The 26,904-nt window shown below is 55.6% G+C and overlaps 5 protein-coding genes across 5 annotated transcripts; 3 read left to right on the plus strand and 2 right to left on the minus strand.

The window, feature by feature from the left end:
• Nucleotides 1-5,939: 5,939 nt before the first annotated feature.
• On the plus strand, nt 5,940-6,773 carry PHYSODRAFT_382047 (hypothetical protein; the record flags this gene model as incomplete). The annotated part of the gene is made up of 2 exons (XM_009539026.1): nt 5,940-6,124; nt 6,314-6,773. Coding segments are annotated over 2 exons (645 nt in total), but the record flags the coding sequence as incomplete, so codon positions are not given.
• A 1,244-nt stretch (nt 6,774-8,017) lies between these two features.
• PHYSODRAFT_306814 (hypothetical protein) lies at nt 8,018-8,608 on the minus strand (the record flags this gene model as incomplete). The annotated part of the gene is made up of 1 exon (XM_009539027.1): nt 8,018-8,608. The coding sequence occupies one exon, from the start codon at nt 8,606-8,608 to the stop codon at nt 8,018-8,020; it is 591 nt and encodes a 196-aa protein (XP_009537322.1).
• A 1,401-nt stretch (nt 8,609-10,009) lies between these two features.
• On the plus strand, nt 10,010-10,483 carry PHYSODRAFT_529417 (hypothetical protein; the record flags this gene model as incomplete). Its single annotated transcript, XM_009539028.1, has 1 exon — nt 10,010-10,483. One exon carries the CDS (start codon nt 10,010-10,012, stop codon nt 10,481-10,483), a length of 474 nt encoding a protein of 157 aa, XP_009537323.1.
• A 4,159-nt stretch (nt 10,484-14,642) lies between these two features.
• On the plus strand, nt 14,643-15,789 carry PHYSODRAFT_565604 (hypothetical protein; the record flags this gene model as incomplete). Its single annotated transcript, XM_009539029.1, has 1 exon — nt 14,643-15,789. One exon carries the CDS (start codon nt 14,643-14,645, stop codon nt 15,588-15,590), a length of 948 nt encoding a protein of 315 aa, XP_009537324.1. The 3' UTR covers nt 15,591-15,789.
• Nucleotides 15,790-15,983: 194 nt separating this feature from the next.
• Nucleotides 15,984-26,678, minus strand: PHYSODRAFT_365371 (hypothetical protein; the record flags this gene model as incomplete). The annotated part of the gene is made up of 3 exons (XM_009539030.1): nt 15,984-24,653; nt 24,719-24,826; nt 24,900-26,678. Coding segments are annotated over 3 exons (10,557 nt in total), but the record flags the coding sequence as incomplete, so codon positions are not given.
• Nucleotides 26,679-26,904: the final 226 nt, after the last annotated feature.

Consider the following 26,904-nt stretch of genomic DNA (forward strand, 5'->3'; position numbering starts at 1 on the left):
TATAGATTTTTCAGCTAGTATTCTAGAGGTTTTCTGTTTGTTTTCAAGCACTATTTTTGAGGTTCGCCTCAAAAATAATACAACCCCCTGTGTGCCTAGCGCGTCGATCTAAAACCAACGCTATAGACCAGCAGAAAAATTAATGGCATCTCAAGCAAGTGAGTGGCTTCGTCAATGCGAGCGTTTAACTACGGTATGCATGGCAAATTAAACGAAAATAATCGTCAAAATAATAAAGGGAATTTGTCCTCCATTTCAGTAGAAGCAACCTACGAACTTTCGAGAGATGACCTCAATGCATTTCACCGAAAATACCTCTAAAAAATAGGCGAAGCCCCGTCCCAGTGTAACAGTAGCGCTGCTCGAGTCTCTTCGAGGCTCTTCGCGCACGATATCTCTCAGCTCACTAACACTAGAAGCAAACACTAACACTAGAAGCAAACAAAAGCAAAGAAAAAAAACCTGCTGTAGTATATTACGAGGAACACTCATATTGCTGCTGTTAGTATTGTTATCAACTTGCTTTACTTTTGCTTTTGCTATCGATTCTACAATTGCTACTACCGTCGTTCGAGTTGCTCGCGCTAATGCTAGCGCATACACTCAGCTCGTGATCCACCCTGAGTTATCCCAATAGCTCCAGCTCCTGAGCTACTACGCTGAGATTTCCCAGATCTACTCTTCTCTACCTTGTTTGCTTCAACTTCTGAGCTCGTAGGTTTGGATCTAGCTCCTCATCGCATCATCCGCCATGATATCCATACGGATACTGTTCATCAGCGTGTTCTCGTGCTTCATCTCCACCGACATGAGATCATCGACTTGTTCGCCCTGCTGGCAGCGGCAGCACCTCTGTCGGGATGGGCGCTTTCTCTGCTTAGTGCTGGTGCCACTCAGCTCTGGTGATACACTGGTTCTCTTGCTTTTGCACGCGCGGCTGCTATACCTCTTTGTGCTCTTACTCTTGCTCGAACTCAAGCCCGCACAACTACAACTGCTCGCTTTCCTAATGCTGTTACGTGTCAGCGCCTCTGGCTTGCTTCTATGTCTTGCGCTCCTGCTCAAGATGCATTATTTCGGCGCTCATGCAGCTAGCTGCCCGTGCTTCACCCGGTTAAATAAAGACATCACTTGCCCATACAGCGAGCCGCACGAAGCAGCATGCCGTTCTATTCTGGTCGTGAGCGCGAAGCATGGAGCGCTGCGCGCAGCACTCTCGGAATAAAACAGCACCCTGAGCGAAAGAAGCGGCGCCGGTGTGGCGCACATGCAGCAGCTTTGATTGGCTGCGTAAAAAACACCACCCGCGCATACTCAAACCAAGATGCGGATGTTTTTTACTCGAAGGGGCGCCCTGAAACTGTCACCCGGTGACAGCTCTAAGGGGTCGCCGTAACAAAAGTAGGGAAACCTGCTGGCTTTCCGCGCAGTCGCATGGCTTTTATTTCTATTTGGATGGGATCACCTTTCTAAACCATACTTAGCTCAAGTGAGCCCGGAATCCATATTTGCGCGCCCCTTTGATTGGCCGCTGACGGGTCGGCAACGCAACTTAAGTAAGGAAGTTTCCGCGACCGCACGTCACCGCTCAAGTTTAATTTCGGTGGTGCGACGCTATGTTGAGTGCGGAGCGCATGAACTTGAGCGGGAGAGTACCGTTGTTGCCTGCTCAAGTAGGCAAAAGTATCGAGTACCTAACCTGGGAAATGTTGACACGAGTCTACGTTTCTAAATTCTGTCGCAGATTTTTTTTCGCTGTCCCATGCGAGTCGCCAAGTATAGCGGGGGCAAGTGAGCGCGATGTGGTGTGCTTGCACACAGGTGTTTTTTACGTTAGAAATTGCGAAAAGCATAGTGAAGCTAAATGAAGCGCTCCGATCGCGACCATATTGAAACGCAGTGTTTCTTTCATAAAAAAACATTCACAAATTTGGCGAACCGACTCTGCGAACACCCTGTGCTCTCAGCTTAAGAGCTGAGAGAACAGTAGCGCTGCTAGAGTCTCGCGAGCCGCTTCGCGTACGATATCTCTCAGCTCACTAAAAGCAAACAAAAAGCAAATAGCTTACTTCTGGTTTTGTGTAATACTACTCCGTGTACTGCTAAGCCAACTTTGCATGTACTATTGGTGTTATTATTTTGAGTACTAGTACTATTACTGGGGCGCGTTTCGCGTGCGGGTCTCTAAGCGGACCGAACAATTTTGTGTTTTTTGCTACTAAAACGGTTAGGACGCGCCGCGCCTCAGCACCAGTCTGCACTTGTTACTGTTATTAACAATATCACTAATATTTTTGTGAGTACTATACATGAAACGATTCATATTACTACAAGAAACTTACATTTTCATACTATTATAATTGATGTTGGCCAGGGGTATGAATAAGAAATTTCAATATGAAAATTGTCAATTAATATGACGAAATTATGTGTTATTGGCAAGCGCCATATTGAAATTTGTATTATTGGCTCGTACGATTTCAGGGTATTCAAAAACACAGTCAAGGCGCATGGAATTGAAATATTTAATCAGTATAATAATTAGCTTTGGTTATCGTCATATTTAAATCATTATTACTGTCAAGCAATTTTACCAATTCAATATAATACTGAATTGGAGGGGCCCTGATGTTGACAACATCATGTTGCAATTGGTATTTATTGCAACTGCCACTGTCGCCACCACTGCCATGCTACAGCTACTGCGGCTGCTACTGTCACTGCTACTGCCACTGCTTCAGCCACTGTCACTGACACTGGCACTATCGCTGCTGCTTCTACTCCTACCTCATCACTACTTATATTGCTATACTACTCATATTCCACTATTGTTAAAGATATTGCATTTGTTATGCTACCTGTGGCGCGCGTTACTGCTGGTCACAGGCACTATCTGCTTACCACTACTGCAACGACAGCTGGAGCAGCTGTACTACAGCTACTACAACTACTATTTCACTACTGTTAATGATGTCATAGTAATGTTGTCATTGATATTGCTTGTTCGTATCTGCTGCTATCGCTACTGCGACTGTTTATTATCTGCTGCCACTACCGCTACCGTTGTTATTTACGCTACAACTACGATCTCAGCATTGATAATGGCACTGTAATGATATTGCTCCTGCTTTCTTTTTCATGCCTGAGAAAGACTGCCAAAATCTACTCCATACTGCTTGGCTTGCTGCATAATATCACGGGGCATTTCATGGCTTGCTCAAACTAAATTTATAAGTAGATGCCATCTGAATATCGCCGTCCACCGTGGTGAAAACGACGCGATCCTCTAGACCCTTGTAAATCACTCTCCTCTTTTCCAAATAATGTGTGTGACTTGTATTGCTGCGTAAGTAATATCAATATGACGTATTGTGTCTTTCACGTATTTTGGCGGGTGAGCTGTTAATTCATGCGGAATTAGAGTCATAAAAGGGTGATCAACGCTTATTTAGTGCTAGTTATGCCTAAGATTGTGAGCGCTTCCCCTAACATCCGCGATCAGCTAATCGACGGAGATACGAACAGAATGGCATGGATTGGCGGATAGGAAACCGCCAATCGCTCTGTTTCCGCCTATTAATAACGAAGGCTGGATTAGCTTATTCCGCCTTGAGTCGGCCTCACCATCGCCGCTCCTAATTCGGCCACGGAGGGACGACCCGGAATTAACATGGGAATTAGCTAACTCGGGGCATAATTAAGGTCGATAACGGATTAGAGTTATGCCAGAATTATCACGGCAGAATAAGTGAAAGGCACAATAATTTTTATTCGGTATATTGCTATTGGAATTGTTCGCCTGCGTCACGATCACTGCCAGCTACCACCGCAACTGCCCTACTGTCAATGCCACCGCTACTGCAACCGCTATTAGTTACTGACTTTGAAACTGATATTGTTATCGCTATTTCTGTTACTATCTTTTTTTGCTCACCCCACGATCAGGAAGAAAACTGTCAAGGTCTACAGTACTCCATGGTGCGTGAGTTGTTGCAACCCAGCATAATGTCATCCAACGAGACTTCTTCGCGAGCCGCACCTAGTAAAATACCTCTATTTTTACGAACTACATCTGCAGTTTACACGTTACTGCAGTTATAAAGTACGCGGTGCAAATTGGCGCTAATTTCGCTGCGCCATGCGTTCATATTGCTTTACTTAGGTTCTTGCTGCAGCAAACATCACGCCCATCTAATCGAGCACTCTAAAGTGCACCACCATGGACTTGTCCGTCTATATCAATGTAGATACTGGTACTCAATATGATGCGACGTCCAGAAAACACTACGCATACTACTGTGGTGCGACGTCCGGACACTGCATACACTACTGTCGCGCCATGCGCACTCCGTTTTGGATTCCGCAGCCGGCATGAGCCCCAACGTCGCACAGTACCACAGTATGCATCGTAATGGTGGGTGTGAATTAAACCGCACATTTTGTTTTGCTTAAGTTTTATTCCAAATCCAAAACCACGTCAAAAGCATCGATCCGGACGCTGCGTGCGCTGCTTTATACCGGTAATACCATGAGATTTTGGATACTCTAGTTCAGATTAAAATGTACCGAATGTATTAAACTGATGGTCTGACAAGAAATGACGCTGGCTCTAAGCTATCCGCTTAGAGAACTAATGCTACTGCTATTTGGTATATATTGCTACTGCTTTACTATCGCTAATGCACTGCTCGAGCTGAGCTTGATGAGGCTTGGGGGAAGTTTACCTGGACTTGGTGACTTGGTTCTCCCCCTTCCTTCTACTTTGTAGTACTTAGTACTACGACAAGTCCTTTGTTCGGTAGAACGATGACGCCTCGGTGTTGGTGCTGTCACCGCGGCCACCGGCGGTCGCTGAATCCGCTGCTCTCGAAGGTCTTGTGACCGGCGTAACTTTGGTCGTAGCTGCTCTGACTTGCGGCGTTGCTTGGGTCGAAGCCGCTATGACTGGCGGCAAAACACTGGTCGTAGCCGCCGTTCACGTCGCTGATCTCGTAGAAGGACGCTGCTCGAGTCTCTAGATCATCTGAACAGACGTGTTGAGGTCTGGGCAAGGCTGCCGACGAAGAAATTGGTGTTGGGCGCTGAGTTGTCGATGCCCATGCGTTCAGACGGGTGTTGAAGCTGTAGACCGACAGGGTGGCTGTGATGCTGTCCAGGTAGCTATGTTCGGTGGCCAGGCCTTCCTTGGCGTTCTCTATCCCCTCTTGTTGATGATCGGGAAGACGAACTGCTCGTTGTCAAGTCGGCAGCGTAGATATTGCAGTTTTTTTTACATCGCGTAGCCCCGCAGCAGTAGTTTTTGATGCTCCGGTACTTAACACCGGCTTGTTCAGAAAAAAAAAGTTGGCCATTGGCTACGCAAGAACTGCAGACAGGGGATACTGGTGTCGGTTCCCATACATCTGTGAACTTCTCACTGCACAGAAGCGGTTGGCGGATACATAGTCAAGTGCGGCACTCTAAAAAAGACTGGCGAGAGTAGAACGCGAAGTGCAGGGGTCAGCTGTGTTACATACAGGACTACAACGTTGGGGTGCGCTCTAATTGCGGGAGAAGACAGCGTGTTCGTTAAGAGGAGACGGGCAGCGCTGTCGCGTACCGCAACGTAGACGTCGTCGCAACGCAGGAGCACGCAGTCAACGCTGACGCGCAGGTGAAAGAAGGCATCGCCGCATCGAGTTGAAGAAAGTGTACATCTGCAGCGCTCCGCCGGTCAACAGATCTGTTACGAAAGAAGCAGTGGGGCTACACACATAACGAAGAGAAGAAAGCTCGGTCCCACACGCTCGGCCATACAGGAGAAAGCCAGCACCGTCGCGTGCTGGTGAGGAACGTCGGAAGATAGGGCCTAGCAAGGTATAGCTGTCTTTAAATTGAAATGTTTACGACTAATACTGACACGGAGATGTTACTGTCGCAATATAGGTAGCACTACCATGGATGAATACACTGGTGAACTTGAAGAACTTGTTGCAACTGGAGATCTTGGATACGATACTTACGACCGCGCAACAATTATTGAAAAGCTGGGTGCATCTCAGAGGCTGTACATTGAAGGAGGATTCAACTTTTACGAAGCTGTGCGATCAGCGGAGCCTCTTATCGTTTACAGAGTTGCGTATTCGTCTCTTGTAAAGTCTCCGGATGGCAAGAGCGTTCCCAAGACGGTTGCACACCTTTACGAAGAGTTCGGGACCGAAGATGTTCGTTCCTTTATCGCTGAAAGAGAGGCCCCCCGTGGACAGTGTGTTTGGAGTTTGGATTGCTATGCTGATGCCTTTTCGCTGGATCTCACCAATGGGTACTGCTATAGGCGTGAATGCTGGGTCCAAGCTGGTAATCGAGAAAGCCCCGCTCACGTAGATCATGGTCGGGTTCTGTCCTACATCCCCCCAGCGCTACAACGCTCTTTTAAGATTTGGATCGCCTTCAAAGATTTCAATGCAGCGAGAGGGTTTTCGTTTGCAGAGGACGATCGCGCCTTCAACAGGATGTTGGTGAATGGCAGCACTGGGGTTGTTGTGCAGCGGCCAGGTGACGTGGTCTACGTAAATTCGCTGATTTACCACTCTGTATTACTCTGCTATACTTCTGAAACACCTGAGATCGACCGATGGAGTATAATCGACGGATATGTTTTCATACTCCGTGAAGACATTCTGGTATCCTACATATACGCAACACAAGCAAAGGCCGGGACTAGGAAGGGCGACAATCGTGTCTGGGCTCGGATCCTGATGGCGTACTGCGCAATGGAAGGGAGGTGGTTGGATACAGAGCAAATTGATGTGGAGATAAGTCGCTTCACAAGCGCAGTTATGACAAAGCATCCCAGTTTAGGGTCGAAGAGTCTAGCGGGTGCATGTTCAAGAAAACGAAAGGAGAAGAAGGCAGCCAGTATTGCATTCGCTCGCAGTTGCAAGAATAAAAAATAAGATGTCGTAATGCAGCATGGTGTTAACGTAAATTTTGTAGTCCCTGCTGTGCGTTTTTTTGTTGATATTTATGGTAAGGATGGATGTGGCACATGGCTAAAATCAGACATGGATAGTATTGACATGTCAGCCAAGCGAATTGTAATACCCTGTACTCATGTTGTATAATCTGTGCCCTGGTGGGGCTTATTGAGCCATTAGGTCCTCAACGGGCATAGGATGTACCTTTCGATCTGCAATGCAATGATGCAATGATTTACGTGTTCGCGTAGCCAAATTACACCTCCTTTCGATCTAGCCTGCATAATTCTAACGACAACGATTGTGATGGCAAATCTGGCGTGTTCACACCCTTTCTGCATTTCTTAAGTGAGCCAGGTTAAGTGATAGCATGGGGATATTTTGGAGAGGTCCCCTCGTAAGAGCATTTATGACTGGGCTTTCAGCGACACGCTTTCGTGTGCGAGGTCGGGGGAACTAAGGAACGTTCAACTCACTTTCGGTTGCCGTGCTGCCAATATATATCTATATGCCAAATGCGCGGAAGGGTTCATTCCCTCCCATACCTGATAATGTGCACATCAATCGATTACACATACAACCATAATAAGATGATTTGCATTGGTTTAGGTCCCCTAGCTTAAATATAAACCCAACACGAACAGGAACGAGCTCATACGCGTTCTGTTGGTAATGTTGACATAATGTTCAAAACGATTTAGAGGTTTTTGGCTCTATATATTTATGTATACAGCCAAGTACAAGATAATATGATGTACAAAGTTGATCTAACTTGCCTACTTCCACGCTTTACTATATTCCTACTCCGAATAAATCTAATGGAGCGGGTAGTATTGTTATCTTTAACACCGGGCGGTTTTTTTACTAGAGTTGACCCTTTTAACAAAATTTGTGTCCATTTCATAAAAAATGCAGTTTGTCATTCCTCGCTTTATTTTTATTTACCTCTCAGTACGACTGGGTTAAATGTAGTTCAGATCTCTTGCACATTCACTCTGTCTGCTTCACTCGTCCGTCGTTCGAGTCGTTTTCGGGGGTTCGAAGGCCAGCACCTTGGAAGTCTATTTCCGTTGTTTCTTTGGAGGCGCACCGTCACCTTCGCCCTTGTGTGCCTTGCGCTTTGCCGTTTTCGACGCTGGTGTTGCATTCACCACATCCTCTTCTGCTGCGCTTAATGCCCGCGGTGGCGTGTCGACAGCAGCCCCACTCGTTTGCGGAGAACCGTGTTCCGACTGCTCTTCTGTCTCGGATACGGCCTGAAGAACAGCATGGCGAACCAGAACCAGCTCGCCGTTAGAAGTTAGAGGGGCGGATTCAAGGCGTGCTTGGCCCACATTGGCAGGAAGGCCAATGCCTAGAGGCTGTGCGTGAATAGGAGTACGAAGCTGCATGGAGCCAACCGGGTTGCCGTACAGGAGACGTAGGGAGTGCGCCATGTCGAAGCGGTAGCTGAAGCCTTGGCGATAGTCGATTTGGTTCATGGCGTCGTTGCGGCTCTTCCAGATGGTGAGTTGGAACACGTACTTGCTGCGCCTTGCGTAATTCAGTCCGTCGTACTCCTCACGCAACTCAGCGAATTGCGGCTCGTCGACGAGGTCGATTAGCTCCAGCCGCCAGCACTTCTCGTAGTTCTCCATTCTAAGGACGCACATTTCTAGAGAATTGTTAACGCTTGGAGCAGGGTTCTCGTTGGTGATGCGGGAGCGCGCGCTGTCGACACTTCGAAGGGGGGGGGGGGCGGGCTTCTTCAGCCACTTGTTCCTGCCGTTCAGCTCGTAGTCGCTCCAGTGTTGTCGACATCTTCGAAAATGCCGAATGACAAGCAGAGAAGCGGTCCTATCGACCGTTTAATGTGTGCAATCACACACATTCCGCGCAATCTTCGTTTTCCCGCCGAACCGGTAAACGGATATCATATCTCCTACCGCATGCGTACCCGCATGAAGTGCCAGTCATACTCCCTTCATCCCATTACCTCTTCTACATCTCGTTTCATTCGGAATACACGGTCATTGTACTAGATGCTGCTCTGCGCGTGTTGCTACATGCAGTATAGTATCATAATATTCGCCCACTACTAGTTTGGTATAATCGGCGCACGACCAGGTAGTCGCTGTTATGAGGCCAGGCAGTACAAACATCGTTGAACCGCTAGATACAGCTTTGTGACGTTGGTTTACTGGTCATATGGCGGTGGTTTTCACCCTTCTAGTTCTCAACGCATGTGAGCCCGCTGTTTGCCCTATCCAGTTTGGCGGGACCTGCTTGCCACTGCTACAAACTAGGCGGTTCTTGTTTCGGTTAGATAAGACATAGTTTTGTTGCACCATATATTACATCAGCGCATCCCACCGGTGCATGAGCACATCAGTTGCTCTGCTTGATTTTCACTGGCACTTCTACCTTGATCAAGGGCTGTACACACTCTTACACACTCTTATCGAGGTGTTATCAGCGGGCCGCAGCTTCTAGCAGTACAAGCAAGGTCCGTTAGACCCATTGTGGTCGGTTAGATAATATATATGTGCGTTGCATCATCTTACGTTTAAATTCTTTCTAGCCCCCCCTCTCTCTCTTAGATTCCCGCCTCTCCTCTAGGCACTTCGAGTTTCGCCAAGTATCGGCCGCAGCAACATCCGACAGATGCTTGCAGCACCTTCGCTTCCACGGGGCATATCGACAATGTCGCCAACGCACGCATAGTCCCCGTCGCCCCTGCGATCGCTAGACCGGCCCAGGAACAGCAAGCGTGGCTCCGTCTTTTCGAGCAATCTCGGCGATTCAACTCCGTCCACCCTCAAATCACTCCCCCGACGACTTTCACGTACCCTGGCTCAATCCCCGGTATTGGAGGCGACTACGACTTCGTGGAACCACAACCATGGCCTGCCGACATCATCCACATTGAGAACAACGTGTTTTCAGCTACGCAGCCGTACCCTGTCTCCAAACGATATTCACCGTACCAATACGAGTGTGATTGCGATGTGCCATACTGCATCGCTGACTAGGAAACCCGATTTACAAATTCGTGCATCAATACCAACCTGTCCATGGTCTGCGACGACACAAACTGCTCCACCGGCAACTGCTGCGGCAATCGCCTGCTTCAGCACTACCAGCTCGACTTAGTCTCAACGCGAGTCGGTCTTGGTGTCGTGTGCGGCTCGGCAATCGCTAAAGACGCATTCATCGTGGAGTATGTCGGCGAGGTGTTGCTCGGTCCTGCGGCTCTGACGCGCTCCAATAGGCGCTTTCAGGTTGAAATGAAGGCGAAGGCGAGCTGGAACGGACCTACAGCTGTGTACATCGATGCTGCAGAGTGCGGTAATGAGAGCCGCTTCATCAACCACTCCTGCCGCCCCAACTGCGAGCTGTCTGAGCTTGAGTGGACCAACACTTCCCGTTTGGCCATCTTTGCTAAGACTGACATCCCTCCGTTACGTGAACTTACGTTTAGGTACAGTGAGGGCAACCAATCGCAGTTTATGTGCCAGTGTCAGATCTGCAGCGCGATCCGAGAGTAGTGTGTAAGTTCGATTGGTTGGCTGCTACAGCACTCGATAAATCTATCCAATCTATACTTGAGTGTACGTGTACGGACGTCCAGCGAAAGCTGTCGCCACACCGACCACACTCCCATAGCAAATGTTGAGTCTGACAGAAGCATGTTTACTCACCTCGGTCTCACGCGTGATAATGTGAATTCTGCATCGTGCCGTCATTGTGGTAGGCTTCGGTAGCAGGAAAATTAAAGTCATTTGCAAGGACTTAGCGGTATTGAATGTGACGTCGTGCTATACGCGGCAGAAACGATCTTTTTCAACTTTGGCGAGAGTATATTCGTGTGTGAAGACTCTCTAAAGAGCACTCTGGGCTGCTTGCAGCTGCGGTGTGATACAATTGCTGTTGCCGCCTCGCATGTTCAAGGAGCAAGTGCAGCAACCAGAGACCATGCTGACTATGCTCCATAGCTCACGTAGATGGACAGACTGCTGGGCGTGGCCAACAGTCTGCGTCGCGGAATGCGAGAGCACTTGTATTTCCTCTCGACATGCAAACTACCAAGAAATGAATACAGTAGTTGTGCACCTGTACGAAACTAACAGCTCAGAGGTTTATGTTCGAGCGACTAGCGTCGTTCCTTTTTTAAAAGTCAGTTAGTTACACACATTCCAGTATTAGCCTAATTGGCCAGCAAGTCTGGTTTGGAGAAGCATGGGTAGACGGGAATCACTTCTGATTTAGCTTAGCTTACGATGCCGCGGAAACCAAAGACGCGGTTATCTGAGGAAACACGGCGGGCACGTAAATCGGAAGCATACTGGGTCCTCGTCCGAGAGCAAACCTCGCTCCGAGCTCGTCGCCACGACAACACGATACCTGAGTTCATCTCAAGTACGGCGCCACGACGCATTTTAACTTTACCAGAATGTATCGCGGCCGATTCGATACAGAGTACCAGACGCCGAAGCTCTGCTTTGAACACGACAGTATCAGTTACTCAAGAGATCCGATCCTCTGTCCGATCCTCTGCAAGTCCTCTGCAAGCACTTGTGGCCGGCGTAGCCTTGGAAGCATCCGCTCTGAGTGGCGGCTCTCGGCGGATGAATCAATCAAAGCCTTTGATTGGCCGAGTAAAAACACCACCCGCGCATACAAAAACCAAGATGCGGATGTGTTTTACTCGAAGGGGCGCCCTGAAACTGTCACCCGGTGACAGCTCTAAGGGGTCGCCGTAACAAAAGTAGGGAAACCTGCTGGCTTTCCGCGCAGTCGCATGGCTTTTATTTCTATTTGGATGGGATCACCTTTCTAAACCATACTTAGCTCAAGTGAGCCCGGAATCCATATTTGCGCGCCCCTTTGATTGGCCGCTGACGGGTCGGCAACGCAACTTAAGTAAGGAAGTTTCCGCGACCGCACGTCACCGCTCAAGTTTAATTTCGGTGGTGCGACGCTATGTTGAGTGCGGAGCGCATGAACTTGAGCGGGAGAGTACCGTTGTTGCCTGCTCAAGTAGGCAAAAGTATCGAGTACCTAACCTGGGAAATGTTGACACAAGTCTACGTTTCTAAATTCTGTCGCAGATTTTTTTTTCGCTGTCCCATGCGAGTCGCCAAGTATAGCGGGGGCAAGTGAGCGCGATGTGGTGTGCTTGCACACAGGTGTTTTTTACGTTAGAAATTGCGAAAAGCATAGTGAAGCTAAATGAAGCGCTCCGATCGCGACCATATTGAAACGCAGTGTTTCTTTCATAAAAAAACATTCACAAATTTGGCGAACCGACTCTGCGAACACCCTGTGCTCTCAGCTTAAGAGCTAAGAGAATTAACCATCATTAAAGTTTAACCTGTTAAAGGTTACCCCCTGTAGCGACGACGCCCCACAAGATCGACGACGCAGTGCTATCCGCGGGACCACGGGCTGCTTTCTGATGACGGCCGCGCGACCTCGCATCCCGCTGAAGCAGCGCTGCGTCATCGCGCAGAAGCGCTGCCAGCACCACGTACTTACTTGCGCGCGAAGCCCGCGATTCGGAAACGGAGCTGAGCGCGGTTTCGAATTACAGGCTCGAGCTGTCCGTAGGGATGTCGGCTCATCCCGGCGGCCCGGTATCAGCAAGTTACCGCTGGTCTTGGCACTGTCATCGGGCGATCCTGCTGTCGCCACCGGTGCCGTCGGGGATGGCCTACCGCGGTTGTAGCGTGTATCGTACAGCGCAGCGATGGAGCATGAAGGCGAATTGGCAAATCAAGTCAAGGCGCTAAACACACCGTCGAACCGGAAGTCGCGTGGCGGCGGACGCTTGATCACGCAGCACGCCCTCGCCTGTATGAGTGTTCCGGCCGCCGCGTGCGGGCCAAAGGGGTGATCGATACCACCGTCGAAGCACTGCTTCGGTAGCAGGGCCTGCTACATGTACAACAACTATCACATAGTGTGCGGCAACGCCCCCCGAGCTGCAGGCTCCTCGTCCGCGAGAAGAAGCTCGCCCCTCCTCCTTCCGACGGTATTCGAGATCGCACGTGCGAACGCAGAGTTGCTGGCGCACGCAGCTCCATCCCTCAATTCTTGACGACTCACTGCGTCACTGCGGTCCCGGGGCGGCCGGCCGCGGTCTCCGCTACGGCTAAGCTTACACGCATTTTGACGCCGTTGGTCTTCCTCCAGTGGAGGACCTCCACGCTGGCCGCGGCAGGCAGCTGAAGCAGCCAGCTCGACAACCCGGACGAGCGCCAGGCCCAGCTGGCACCGAGCTTCCTGCAGGAGGAAATCGCCGTGTTCGGCTCGCGGGCTCGATCCCGGGTCTCGTCACTGCCCCCGTCTCTGCTCACCGCGCGACAGAGAAAGACTGCCCCGCCCCATCACACGTTCGAAAGCTCATTTATCGGGGCCAGCACTCGCTCGCTCGGGCTCCGCTGCGGCGGGCTCGCCGGCAGCAGCGGCGCCACCACGGCCACCGGCGCCGTCGCACGCTGGACGACGTCGTGTACGCACTCGGCCTGCAGGCCGGAGGGAGCCGGCGCGGGCTTTTTCGGCGGTGGATGGAAGGCAAATCCGCCGGCCGCAACTGTAGACGACGGCGCCGTCGACAGGGCAAGCGTCGATCCCAAGATTTGCTTGAAGCGCGCTCACTTGGTTTCACTATGGAAAGCTGAAGTTAAATGCGCAAACCTTCCCGCTGCCGCGACCCGTATGCTCGGCCGCCGCCGACCGGCCGACAGGCAGGCAGGCAGGCAGCACCTGCAGATTCCACGTGTGACTCAGCGGCAGGAGGGACGCTGTAGCGAGCGAGATTCCCCTTGATTTGACTCGATGTACTCCAGCGACAGGACAGCGTCGTGGAGTGGTGTTAGCGGGCCCGCCCCGCTGCGAGGCTGGGTCGCGGGCTGTGGCCCACGCGCTCTTCACAGACATGCACAGTCCAGGTCTCCGCTCGTATACAGTCCAACCTGTTGACGCAGCCCAGCAGGCGCTAATCATCATGTTTAGCGGCACCAATGCATACACCTCCGCTGCGCAGCGCGGTGGCCCGTACAAGACCGCTCTTGGCGCTGTAGTATTCTCCTTACCTTATCGGTCTAACTTCCTGTCTGCGCCGTACAGCGCTGCTGCTGCAGTTGTCTCCCCGGTCAAGGCGGCGACTGACGAGACCTGTATGCATGGTGCGAAACCTTCGTCCGTGCATACGGCTCGCGCCCTAATCGAATCGTCCCGGCTGTGCTCGCTCATCTACAGACCCATCACCGCCGCCTGCTCCTGCCCGATCCTTCGCCGCGAGGGCTTGCTCATACTGGGGCCAAGTGTCGAGGCGCCCACCGACCGACCAGCATCGATGCCGACTCCATCGGCAGTGCCGAGCATGGGCTTCTCTGTTGGGAAGCTGATGCTGCCGCTCACCCTCCTCGACCTTCTTCTTCGCCGTCGGCGCTCGCCTTGTCGGCCTGCCTGCCGTCGTCCAACGCACCGCAGGCAGACAAAGGCTCCGCTGCGTGCGTGCAAAGAAAGTTTCTGCGGCGGCCCTTCTATCTGTAAACGAGCGCATACTGGGGGCAAGTCACTCGCCCGGCCCCCACACACTCATCCTCCTCGCGACAGCAGCCCCCCCCCGACACACTTGGCCATCATTTGCCAACCGGCGCACTCGTCCGCAGGTCCGTCGCCGCCGTCGCCCATTACAGCATGCGCACCAAGCAGTCGGCCGAGTTCGAGAAGCAGGAGAGCACGTGGATCTACCTGCTGCACCAGCAGGCGCCGCCGCAGACCAGGCTCTCGGCCGAGGCCTCGCTCGCGCTGCCCCCGCTGGACGCCGCCGCGCCCGGGGGCGCCCATGACGCCGCGCTCTTCGGAGAGGCGGCCTCGGCCCCCACGCTGCCCGCGCGCGGGCTGCTGCTGCCCCCGCCGGCGCCCGGCGCGTCGGCCATGGTGCTCTCCAGCCAGGACAAGTCGTGGACGCCGCAGCCCAGCACGAGCTTGCTGTCACTCCCGCGGTTGAGTGACCGCAGTACCTCCGGGAGCACTAAAGCCACGGCGGCGTCGCCGCGCTCCGTCGGCAAGCGCGCGTGCTTCCCCAAGAAGTGCGACTTCCCCATGTGCAAGAACAGCTCGCGCAGCCGCGGCTTCTGCTACAGCCACGGCGGCGGGCGCCGCTGCAGCGTGGACGGCTGCAACAACGGCGCCGTGAGCCGCGACCTGTGCAAGCGCCACGGGGGCGGCCGCCGCTGCCGCATCGCCGGCTGCAAGAGCAGCAGCGAGAGCGGCGGCCTGTGCTACAGCCACGGAGGCGGCCGCCGCTGCAGCCTCTCGTGGTGCTCGGCGCGCGCCAAGAAGGGCGGCTTCTGCGCCGTGCACCTCACGGGCGACCGCACGCAGCCGCCGCCCGCCGCTGCTGACGGCGCGACTGAGAGTTCCCCGTCGTCCACTTCATCCTCCTCGTCTTCTTCCTCTTCTGCCGCGGCGGAGGAGATAGTGCACCCGAACGTCGTGGAGACGCTGCTGTCGCTGGCCAAGGACCAGTCCAGCAGCGCCGTCAAGACGGAGCCCGTCCCTGTCGAGACGAGCTCCGCGTCACCCACGTCGTCGTCTTCAGGCAGCAAGAGCGCGTACGCCATCGCGTCCCTCCTCAACTAGTTGAACTACTAGATGAGTCCAATGGGACTGACCGGCTGGCCGTGTTCCTCGTTTCAAGCGTCTCAAGCAACGGAGGCCAGGCCCGGGCGGTACGGCGCAGAAAGGTGCGGGCCAGCCCCTGCCGGCTTCGTTTCCTTCTGCTCCTGCCATATTTAAGTGCATGTCGCCTCGCTTCCCTTGTTGTATCACCACCCCCTACCGCTGGTGGAGTACGCGGCGAGGCCTTGTTATTAACCGAGTTCCTATCTAGTAGTAGTAAGCACCAATCTAATGGACTTTGTTCCCTGTACACTCTCTATGGGGCTCTCACGGAGCCCCCGCGCCTTGGTCCCCTTCAGCTACAGCCGTCGGCCACTCCGTCCAAGCGTCTTGAAGCTCTCCTGCTGCCAGTCCCGGATGCGTCCAGCTCGTCTCGCCCGTGCTGCGGTTGTAGAAGTAAACGCTGCCGGCCTCGTCGGCCACCTCCTCCCACGGATCCTCAGGCTGCTGCTGGGTGTCGTCTTGGACGGCCGGAGCTTCGTCCACCAGCAGCTCGAGCAGAATATCGTCCACCTGCATCTCCGGGGGAGGGCCGTCGGCGGCCGCGACCACCTCCTTGGTCATGCGGTTGTAGTAGCAGACCTCGCCCGATTCCGCGTCGTACACCTCGCTCCAGCACGAAGACGCCACCGTCCACTTACGCGGCTTCCGGCCTTCGCGCTTAGCCGACACGTTCCAGAAGTGCCACTTAGTGGCCTCGTGAATGCGCAGCTCGCCCTCCTTGGCGAAGCTCAAGCCCGGACACGACCGGCAGAAGTAGAACAGCCGAGGTGGGGCTGGATAATGGACGCGCTTGGGTTTGGGCGTGCCGTCGTCGTTCTCCCCCTCGTCCTCGCTGCTCGACGGCTCGGGGCAGAGCTGCACGGTCTCCACTTCGCCCTCGCGCTGAGGCGGAACCACGACGACGACGTCTTCCAGCAGACCAAGCAGCGTGCGCAGCTTCTTGACGCCGAAGGTACTGGGCACGATGGGCTTGTGCATCGAATTCTCGTACGCGGCCGGGAACTCGCTCAGCGGCACTTTACCGGACGCTCCGCCGTCGTAGCGACTCACGACCTTGTGCACCTCGAGCTTGAGGATGGAGAACTCCTGGGCCAGAGCTGCGTCCGACAGGATCCGCTCAAGAACGGCCTCTTTCGGCTCGTGACTCGGCTCGGCCACCTCTGGTTCCGTGTCACCAGTACCGGTAGAGCCCTCGTCAAGCTTGCCAAGCCCACCGCTCTTGTCACTAGGCGTCCCAGCACGTTGAGTCTCAGCAAGCTTGAGTCCCGTTCGCGGGCGCGTGATGTTTTGCTTGGCCATCGGCTCGCTTTCGGCTCGATCCAGCGCGTCGAGGTCGTCCAGCACCTTGCAAAGCTTGGCTCGAGACTCCTGCAGCGTCGTCATGGTACTCTGCGCAGCGTCCAGCTTGGCTCGAACATCCTCAGCGGCTTGGATCGCTTGCTGCTCGGTTGCGCGCTCTGCAGCCAGCTCTTCGCGCATCCGGAGCAGCATCAAGCGTTGCGCGTGCACGCGCTGCACTGTGGGGGCGATCTCGGCAGCCTTGGAGGCATATTGGTACGCTGCACGCACCCAGACGCAGGTCGCGGCCAGAGCTGGAGAGACTGTGTGCAGCTGGAAGTTACCTGGACGGAGACGCGGGTGGTGAATGACGTTGGTGAGCGAGAGTAGCCGAGCACGCCGAGTTCCTTCAGCGAACGAGTAAGCGTCGAAGAGCGGCAGGATGTAGAGCGCCTTGACCGCGTACTTGTGGATGAGCCCTTCGCGGTCTCCGAGGATGACGTTCTCGTCGCTGTTGGAGAGCAATCGCAGAATGTCGTCTCGTGACGGGAACTCTTGAGGTTCCGGCGGAGGTTTTAGTGTGGCTTTGTCTCCGAGCTGCTGCTTCTGCTTCTCGTACTTGGCCAGTTGATCCAGACGGTCCTTTTCGTCCAGTTCGAGCTGGAAGTTGGAGGTGAAGGTGAGCAGTACACAAAAGGCTTTCAACACTGACATGAACGTGTCGTCCAGCTTTGCCGATCGGAGCCTGTACCAGTCCATGGGGTCGAGGGCATGCAGACCGTCAACAGCTTCGCGGTACTTGCGCTCGAGCTGCTGCCGATCCTGCTTCCAGAACTGCTCCACTTTGACCTGCATGACCTCCTCCTGAGCTTCAGCTTCGCTCAGTTCAGCAGCCATCGCTGCCACCCGCGCTTCGGCCTCTCGCATGGTGCGCGCGCACAGCTCCTGCTCGTTGCGCAGCTTCTCGAGCTCTGGTTCGTGCTCCTCGATCTGTTTCAGCACAGCCGCGTGCTCAGTGGTTGCCTTCTCCAGCACTTCGGCACCAACCATGACGTTCTGCGTCTTCGCGAGCAGGTGGACGACAGCCTTGACGAAGGCGTCCTCGGGGTCGACACCTTCCGGCAAGATAGGCAACTGCCGCGCTATCATGACAGCGTATGGGGTGCGGAACTTGGTGGGCAGCAGGTCCAGCTCCAGCTCGCCGGTGCCGTTTTCGCGATGCAGCACCCCAAAGTACTGCACGAAAGTGGCCGTCGCCAGCTGAGAGCTGGGCCTGCTCAGCCACATCATGCGCTCGCCGTGTTCCCAGCGACCAAGGCGCTCTAGCGGCTCGTTCTTCCCGCCCAAAGTGCCTTCCCCACCCGCGCTCCGAGAGATAAACACGCCCTCGCCATGCATTTCGTCGTCTTCGAACGGACCTTCGTACCTGTCGCCGTTCGGGAACACGAGGATGCCATGGCCATGACGTCTTGTGCGCTTCATGGCCCCCGCGTAGTGCTTCCCGTCAGCGAAATCGACTGCTCCAGGACCGTCCAAGAAGCCGTCGTGGAACTCGCCCGAGATGCGGTCACCGTTTGCTAGAGTGCGAACGCCGTGTCCGTGCCAGAGTCCACGACGGAAGAAGCCATCGTACCGAGACCCGTCGGCCAGCACCAACTCGCCCGGGCCGTTGTGGCGATCGTGAGCCCAGTAGCCTGCGAAGAGCTCGCCGTTGTCCAGCCGCTCGATGCCGTACCCGTGACGCTGTCCTTCCTTCCACTCGCCCACGTACTCACCGCGCGTGAAAGCCATGCGAATGTGCAGCGTGCCAAGGCCGTGGAACTTGCCACGTCGTATAGAGCCTTCGTAGATATGCGTTGCTGGGCAGGACGTCACGCGGAAGTACGCACCGCTGGCTGTGAACGGAGAGAAGAAGTTGTCGACGCCCTCACCCTCCCAAACGGTGCCGTCTCGACACGTGAACTTGCCCCAGTGTCTGTGCGCAGGCTTTCGAGTTTTCCGAGGCGGATCCGGGTCTGCTCCAGCGCTGGAGATTAAAGGTTTGGTCGCGCTGGCGCTTGCGTCCTCGACCCACGGACCTTCGTAGATGGAGCCGTCGTTGTATTCGATCACCACATGACCTTGGATACGTCCGTCTTGGAAGGAGCACTCCAAGCGCACGTACGTGTGTGGTAGCTCGCGGAGTTTCGGCTTGCTGTCCTTGCGCGTTATCCGTGCAGCTTTCGGCTTCGAGAGCACGCCAGCAGCCTCGTTGTTGCCACTAACAACTCCATTTCCAACCTCAACAGAGGCAGATACACTTAAGGTCGCCGCTGCTGCTCCTACGATCGCGCTAGTTTTCGACTCAGACTCCTGACCAGGTGCCGTAGCATTGCCACTTCCACTCGCGGCCGGAGCTGTTCCCTCAGCAGGCACAACATCAAGTTGCTTTGCAGTGTCGTCGCGGAGGTACTCGGCGTCAGCGGCCTTGCCATTCAAGAAGCGTTCGTGCAGTGCGAGGTCGTGGTTTGATATCTGGAGCGAGTGCAGAGGCATCTTGGGTTCTTCGCCTGCAGCAGCAGCTTCAGCGGCTTCCCGGGCAGCCTTCGCATCCACCATCGCGAGCTGCACGCGCGTCATCTTGGAGCGCGCCATCGCATCCTTCTCCGCTCTCTCCCTGCGGTGCACGATGCGTGCCTGCTCCTGCCGCAGCTTCCCCAGGAGGAAGGTCTCGTCGCCTTCGTCGCGTTGCTGCCGCAGCTTTTGTCGCTCTGCTACATGCAGCAGCTGGAGGCGTCGCAGCTCTTCTTGAAGCGCTTCAAGTTGCCTCTGTCGCGCGGATATCATGTCGTCCCAGGCATTGAGCAGCTCGACTTCGTGGTCCATGCGCTCCAGCAGTTTGCGTAGGTCGTCTTGGTACTGAGCGAGGAGTATGCGGTGGCTTTCCAGAATGTCGGAGCCTTGTTTGTGGGTCTGCTGCACTAACGCGCGCATTCGCAGCGTCCGGATGAGCTGGTGAGTGAACGGCACGAAGGCCTTTTCGATCGCGCCCAAGCGCGCGAGCTCCTTCTCCATCATGGCGATACGCTCCTCCGACGACGCGATCAGCGCCGCGAGTTTCTCCTGAACCTGCGCCAGCGAGACCTCCGCCTTCTTCTTCTCGCGCTTGAGCGACTGCTTCTGCCACTCTTCGCCCCCGCTAGCCTTGATGCGCTTGATCTTGAGAGCGATGTAGTCCTGCAACTCGCCCTCGTCATGGCGCAAGGTGTCCAGCTGCGTGTTCGTCTCGACCCGGAAGTCCTCCAGATCCTGCTCCAGCAGGCGAATCGTCTCGAGGACGGCGTTGCGTCGACCCACGTTCACCTCAGGAGACTCAAAGTCCACTCCGAACAGTGGAGCAGGAGTCTCGAGCCGATTCTCACGGTCACGACGTTCCAGCATCGCGCGCTTGGCCAAGTTGCGCTCCTGGAGACTTCGACCGCGAGCCAGCCAGACCTTCACGGCGTCCTGGAGCTTGCCTTCCAAGTAGACTTCCTCCTCGATCTTGGCTTGCTCGGCTTCCGCTCGCTCGTATTCGTCTCGTGGTGGCGCTATCTTCTTGGATGACTGGCGACGAACCAAGCCGCGTCCGGGCACCACGTGCCGTCGAGACTTCCGGAAGCAGTACTGGCGTGAGCTCTCGAAGATCTCCACGAAGAAGTCGCTGGCCTTCTCCTCCGGCGTGAGGCGGTTGATCGTCGAGTTCCAGAGATGATAACGCAGCGCGCGCTCTGAGGCGCAGACGTGGGCACAGGACCGGAAGGGGCAAATGAGAGGAACTGCGTGCGTTCGGCAGATGTGCTCGCCGACCTCTTCAATCGAACGAAACCCGGAGGCTTGGCACACAGTGCATGTCAACTTGACTCGAAGCTGGTGATCTGCTGCGTCTTCTAACTCCATCTCCGCTGTCTCGCGCGCTTCGAGTGGCGTCGTGTCGATCGGAGGTCGCGTGAGTCTCACTGCGGTTTGGTAGCTCACATCTGTGAGCTCTTCTGGCATCTCCAAGTAAACGCTGGCAAGACCCACGCCCTGAGCGTTTTCAGCTGCAATACGAACGCGCATCGAGTGCTCGCTCTGTGGAAGGATAGGCCACAGCGTCGTCTTCGTCGGTACCTGCCCGGTGGAGCCACGCTGACTGTCATCTCCTGCCTTTTGTGTCGATGGGATCTCGTTGGGCTTTGTTGCGTCATTACCCGCTTGTGGAGGTGCTGCTGAGAGCCGTTGACAAGCCACCGATTCCCCGTCAGACACAATGGCTTTACCTGCTAGGGACTCGTCCCCGCTTTCGTCCTTCCACTCCACCACGTACTGCGTGATCGGTGCACCATTGTCGGGTGGTGCCTCCCAGAGCACGTCTGCAGCTTTACCGGCTCGCCATCGACGGAACGGAATAGCGTCTGCCGCAGCCTTTTGCTTAGCTGCAGCGGTTACCTCTGCGAGAGTGAGTTTGCTGCGATCCTGTGGTGCCACTTGCTTGGCCTCCGTCTCAGTGGCTTCGATGAGCTTGATGGTCTCTCGCTTGCCGTCCTCCATGTAGAACATCTCGGCTGTACAGGTGTCGTACGGGTCAATCGCGTCGACGCGCGCCTCGTACCAGTTTTCGTCGTCCAGCTCGACCTCCACGAAGCAGCCGACGCACAAGAACTCGAGCGGAGACTTGGGCGTGGCCATGATTTGCACTTCGACTACACCCTCCGGCTTCTGTTGCTGCAGCACGTGCAACGCTCGGCCCTGCGCTATGAGCTCAGCGCGCTCCTTGTCGGCCTGCGCATTCCCACGCGCTTCTTCCTGCAGCAGCCGAGCTTCCTCACGATCTCGCCACGCGATTTCGCGCTCGAACCGCTCCAAGAAGACGATCGTCTTCTCCTCGAGCACACTGAGCTCTGCGTGTCGCTTTGCGTACCCGCGCGGGCCTTCGCGCGAACGCTCGGCGTTCCAAACACCCTGACGTTCAAGCAATTGCGCCTCCAGCCGCTCTTCACGTTCTTGGGCTTTGAGCGCCTTGACGATCTGCAAACTCTTGAAGCGCGCCTCGACGGAGTTGCGCTCCAGCCAATTCCACTTGGTGACTACGCTGGCGATGGCCTCAGCTCCTGCCTTTCCTGCCGCCTTCCCTGGATGGACCTGGCCGGTCAGGAAGTGGGCAACGCCCCAGCCGTGAGGTACCAAGGCACTGCGGAACTTTTGGGGCTTGTCGGGATCCTGATCCTCTGCCCCCCAGACTGCTACTCGCCGCTCCTGGAAGACGCCATGCACAAGCGCCCAGCCTTCGGAGGCACAGAACGAGCAGTTTGCCAGCTGAGGGAAGAAGTACTCGCGAGCTTTGGCGTGTTCCTCCTCGAAGCTCTTGGCGAACTCAGCGCCGCCGATGAATGCCGCCAGCTCCGCCTGTCCGCGCTTGGCGAGCCGCTTAGCGACGGCCACAGTCGTGGCGCGCTCGACCCAGCGCAGCGGATAAAGGAGCAGTCGATCGATCAGGCGGGTGTAAGGCGCTGGCAAGTATACAGGTCCTTGCCGATCATTCACCAAAGCACCCTTGTACTCCACGGGCGTGAGTCTCACCAGCACTTGCTCCAATTCCCGTCGTCGAGCTACGAAGCGCTGCATGCGGTTGATCACCTTCTGGATGCCCAACGGTTTGTCTGGAAGTCCGGGCGGCACGTCCATGGGGCGCACGAGCTGCAACATCACAAGCATCCGAGCCACTCGCGTGTTGGCGCAGCGCAGCGTCTTCAATACCTGCAGTAGGGCTTGCTGCCGTCTCGCAGCATTCACTCCTTGAAGCTCCAGCTCACGCTGGTACTGCATGCGCGCGAAGTACACGCGCGCCATGCATTGGATCACGCGAGCTGCGCAGTAGCGCTTGGACTCGTCAGCGATGGACGCGGCGTAGGCCTCAAGCTCCTGTCTCCACTTGGCGCTGATCTTACCGCCAGGACCAGCGACGCTGATCGCGTATGCAGCCGAGAACGCCAACTCCGGCACGCGGTGCAGAACGCGCTTGGCAGGCTCGAGCTTCGTTGCTGGGATCAAGAGAGGGAAGAACTCGAGCTCGCCGTCCAGATCCATCTTGACTTGAGCCACGCCGTCGGCCACGCTCAATACGAACGCAGTCTCGCCGCAGCGCGGGTGCCCAGGCAAAACAACTCGGACGGCGCTGCCGCGGTCCACGCGCTCCTCATCGAGCCGCTTCTCGTCTGCCGCGCTGGTTACCATTTGCTCGAAGTCACCGAGGAATCGCTGCGCAGCTTGGGACTTGCTCTGCAGACGCATGAAGCCGAACGTCCGCCGTCGAGCCTTCTCCGGCACTAGAGTCGGAGGCGCCGCAGCCAGGACTTTGGCCTGCGCTTCAATCTGCTTAGCGGCGTTGGCGTCCACCTTCTTCTTGACGACATGGAAGAAGGTTCGCAGCTCGTCGAAGTCCTCTCGCACCTCGCGGAAGACAGAGCGGATATCGGTCAGGAAGGTGGCTGGGTCGAGACCAAAGAACGCGAGGAAGCTGCGCAGTCCACGCTGAGTCGGACGCGTGGGTGCGCCGAGAGTGCGCAGCATCTTGCCTTCGACTGCACGTCGAGTCAGCACTTCCATCCGCGAGATGTAGCTCCGTCTGAGAGCGGCGGTACGTCTGCGCGCAATACGGCCGCGATACACGGCCTGCACGTGTGAGGCGCAGCGGATCTTCACCAGCAGCTCTTTCTGTGAGGCGAACCAACGTCGAAACAAGTATCCGCGAATGTGCCGCTGAATGGTTATGGCAGCCAGGTTCTTGGTGCGCTCAAGGCGTTCACGCTCTAGTTGTCTACGCCTTGCCTGCACTCGGACGAGCTCCTGCATCTCCGCTTCTTGCTGCTTGCGAAGCAGGAATCGTGCGCGTCGAACCTCCTCGAAGAGATGACGAGCTGCCACCCCGCGCCACCGACGCTGGAGTACGATGACCATGCTCAGCTCGCGTTCTACTTGGCGCGTGTGAGCCTCCTCGGCTGCCATGGCGTCTCTCTCACGCTCCGCGCGCAGGTATTCACGAAGCCGCGCCTTTCGCGTTGCAGCGAGCAGCAGAGCTCTGCCGAGACGACCACGCCAGGCGTTCTGGATCATGACGGTGGCCCAAACCATATACAAGTAGTGGTTCTCGAGCTGACGCCGAATAACCACGCCTCGCCAGCACGCCTGCAGGGTCGTTGCCATGCGATAAGCGCGCTGCACCTCGCGGACGTGCGTGACCCAGACCGTGAAGGTGAAGGCCAGCTGAGCGTTCGCAAGCATCGCCCGAACCCGTTCACGACAGTGCTTGGCGTACTCCGTGTGAGCCGCCCAAGCTGCAAAGACGCGGACCTGAGTGCCGTTCATGAAGAAGGCCAACGCGCGACGTTGGCGGTTGCGCATCTCGATCTGCTCTTGCGTGAACTCGTACCAAGTATTGACGGCTTTCGCGGCGTTCATCATCCGGAGTCGAGCTGCAACGCGGCCAGACACAGCGCGGAGAGCCACGAGGTCGTCGTGGTGCTTGCGCCAGCGCAGCCAGCACTTGGTCACGATGTTGCTCGAGAACTTGGCGAACGCTCGTCGTTTGGCGCGCTGTTCCCGCACGAAGTCCATCCAGGCATTCCAGACCAGCAGCTTGTCGCGGTGGAAGATCTTGCCTGCTAGCCGCCGGTACTTATCTCGAAGCTGTCGCTCTCGCTGCGCGTTCTGGTGCCACTGGCGGAACGCCCAATGGGTCAAGCTCTGTAAAAGAACACAAAACAACTATTAGCTGACGACGGGGAGGAGGAGTAAAGCAAGGTTCGTACGCCGCAGACGATGGACATGGTCGCTTTGAGCAAGAAGAGCTTCTGGTCCCGCACAAACTCGAGCCACAGACGCCAGACCAAGCGCTTCGCGGCCATGTTGGCCCGTGCCTAAGGAACATTTCGATGGAGTTGTTAGTTTAGTCGACTGAATGCCGCAAGTTTCGCCGCTTCAAAGACTTACTCTGCCTTCCAGCTGCGGCGTGGAGTTATGCGCCTCCAGTGACACCGTAGTCAAGAAGATTTTGATGACCAACTGCCGACGCCATTTCTCCTGCGCTGTGAGCGCGCGCCAGGCCTCAACTACGCGAGGCAGCGACTGGCACTTCCAGAACACCAGCGCTTTCTTGGCTTTCACGCGCTTCTGCTGGACGTGTTCCTTCCAGGCAGAGAAGATGGCTGGCAGTCTGCGCTCCCCCCAGAAGTTGAGCGCCTTCGCAGCCTTCATCGCCACAAGAGCACGCTTCCGCTCGCGCTTGGCTTCCAGGTACAGCGACTTCCACGCCGTAAACACTTTTAGCTCCGAGCGGTTCGTCCAGTAGCTCTGAGCGCGTCGAACACGGCGCTCATGTCGTCGCTTCCTCCACCTGTACTGGATCAACACAACAGCCCTCGTAACCTTCCGTCTCGTGTAGCTGTACTTCACTCGGCAGCGGTAGCCTCGGAACACACGCTGGATGTCCAGAGCAGCGCAGAACTGCTCCCATTCCCGGTCATCCAGCTCCGCCTGCTTCTCACGCGCGCGGTGTCGGACACGAAAGCGAGCTTGGAGCAGCGTCGCGAGCTGGGAACTTTTGACCGAATGGCCCAATATCTTCTCTCGTCGTCGAGCTTTGGCGGCCTCGTCGGGATCGGGTGCTGCGATCCCCTTGAAGGACTCTTCTTGGTCGACGATGACTTCAAGACCGTACGGGTTCTCGGCTCGGCTGCGAAGAAGTTTGGCGAGGTCGGATACTTGGACGAGCGGACATTGGAACACGTTGAGGTGACGCAGGAAGCGGCACTTGCTCCAGATTGTAGCGATCCCTGCAGCAGACACGCCTGCGCTGTGAGAAAGCTCCAGCACTTCGAGCAGCCGCAACCTGTCGCTTAGAACACGACAGCACGCGTCGTCCAGCTTGTCGGTCGGGTGGCCATGCAGCTCAAAGCGCGTGAGATTCCCCGGCAGACTCTGGAATCCGCGGCTGGTGAGCTGATCACACCTCGAGAGGTAGAGCTCCTCGATGGTCTGCATGACTATGAGCGGGTAGAGCGCCAGGTCGTCGACATTCACGCAGTTCCGCAGGTCCAGCACTCGCAAAACCTTGTTGTGGCTTGCTAGATTCGTGAGCATCGCCCGCGTGACTCCCGACTGACCGGCAAGTCGAAGCTCGGATAGTGAGCGACTGGCCTTCACCAGCCGAACGAGGACTGAAGCAGGGACTGCAGCAATTCTGGACATGTCCAGTGACGTCAGCGATTTTGAGCACGTGCCGATGACCGCAAGCATCGTCTTCTCACTGGCATTGGGGCAGTTAGAGAGATTCAAGCGTTGGAGGGTCTTGAAGCAGTTGGACGCTTCTTCTGGTGGCCTAGTGGTGTGGGCGTTGATGCCATCGGTTCGGAAAAACTTGTCGAACCCTGAATCGGTAAAGCCCACGCACCCAGAGAGATCGAGCTCTTCCAGCTTCAGTAACCCTGCTAAAGCTAGAAGTCCCTTGTCGGTGAGACCAACGCAGCAGGAAGCCTTGAGACTCTGGATCAGCGGACACGCAGCAGCAACCCAAGAACAGGTCAGATTGGTTAATGAGGGGCAGCCAGAGACGTCCAACTTGGTCAGTTTGGGGTACGAGCTGACGGCGCGGTTACCGAAGAAGCTGGGCACGGAGCACAGACACTCGAAGGAGGAGTCCGTGACGTCCATGCAGTAGCTCACGTTCAGCTCCTCCAGTAGTCGAGGCTGGTTCGAGAAGAGCTCTTTGACGGTCAAGTCGGTGACTTTACGACAGTGGCGGACCGACAGAGTCTTCAGCTGTGCTGCGCGTGCCTTCACCAATGGCACCATCGCTGCATCCGAGATGAAGAAGCAGCGATCAACTCGCAGTCTGTCGAGGCGCTTGGGCTTCCTCAGCATCTGCAGCACTCCCGCGTCCGTCAAGTGCTCGCATCCGTCCAAAGTCAGGCCTGATAGTCGAGTGAAGACCTCCACA

The sequence above is a fragment of the Phytophthora sojae genome, assembly GCF_000149755.1.
Source record: "Phytophthora sojae unplaced genomic scaffold PHYSOscaffold_12, whole genome shotgun sequence".
NCBI classification, from domain to species: Eukaryota; Oomycota; class Peronosporomycetes; order Peronosporales; family Peronosporaceae; genus Phytophthora; species Phytophthora sojae.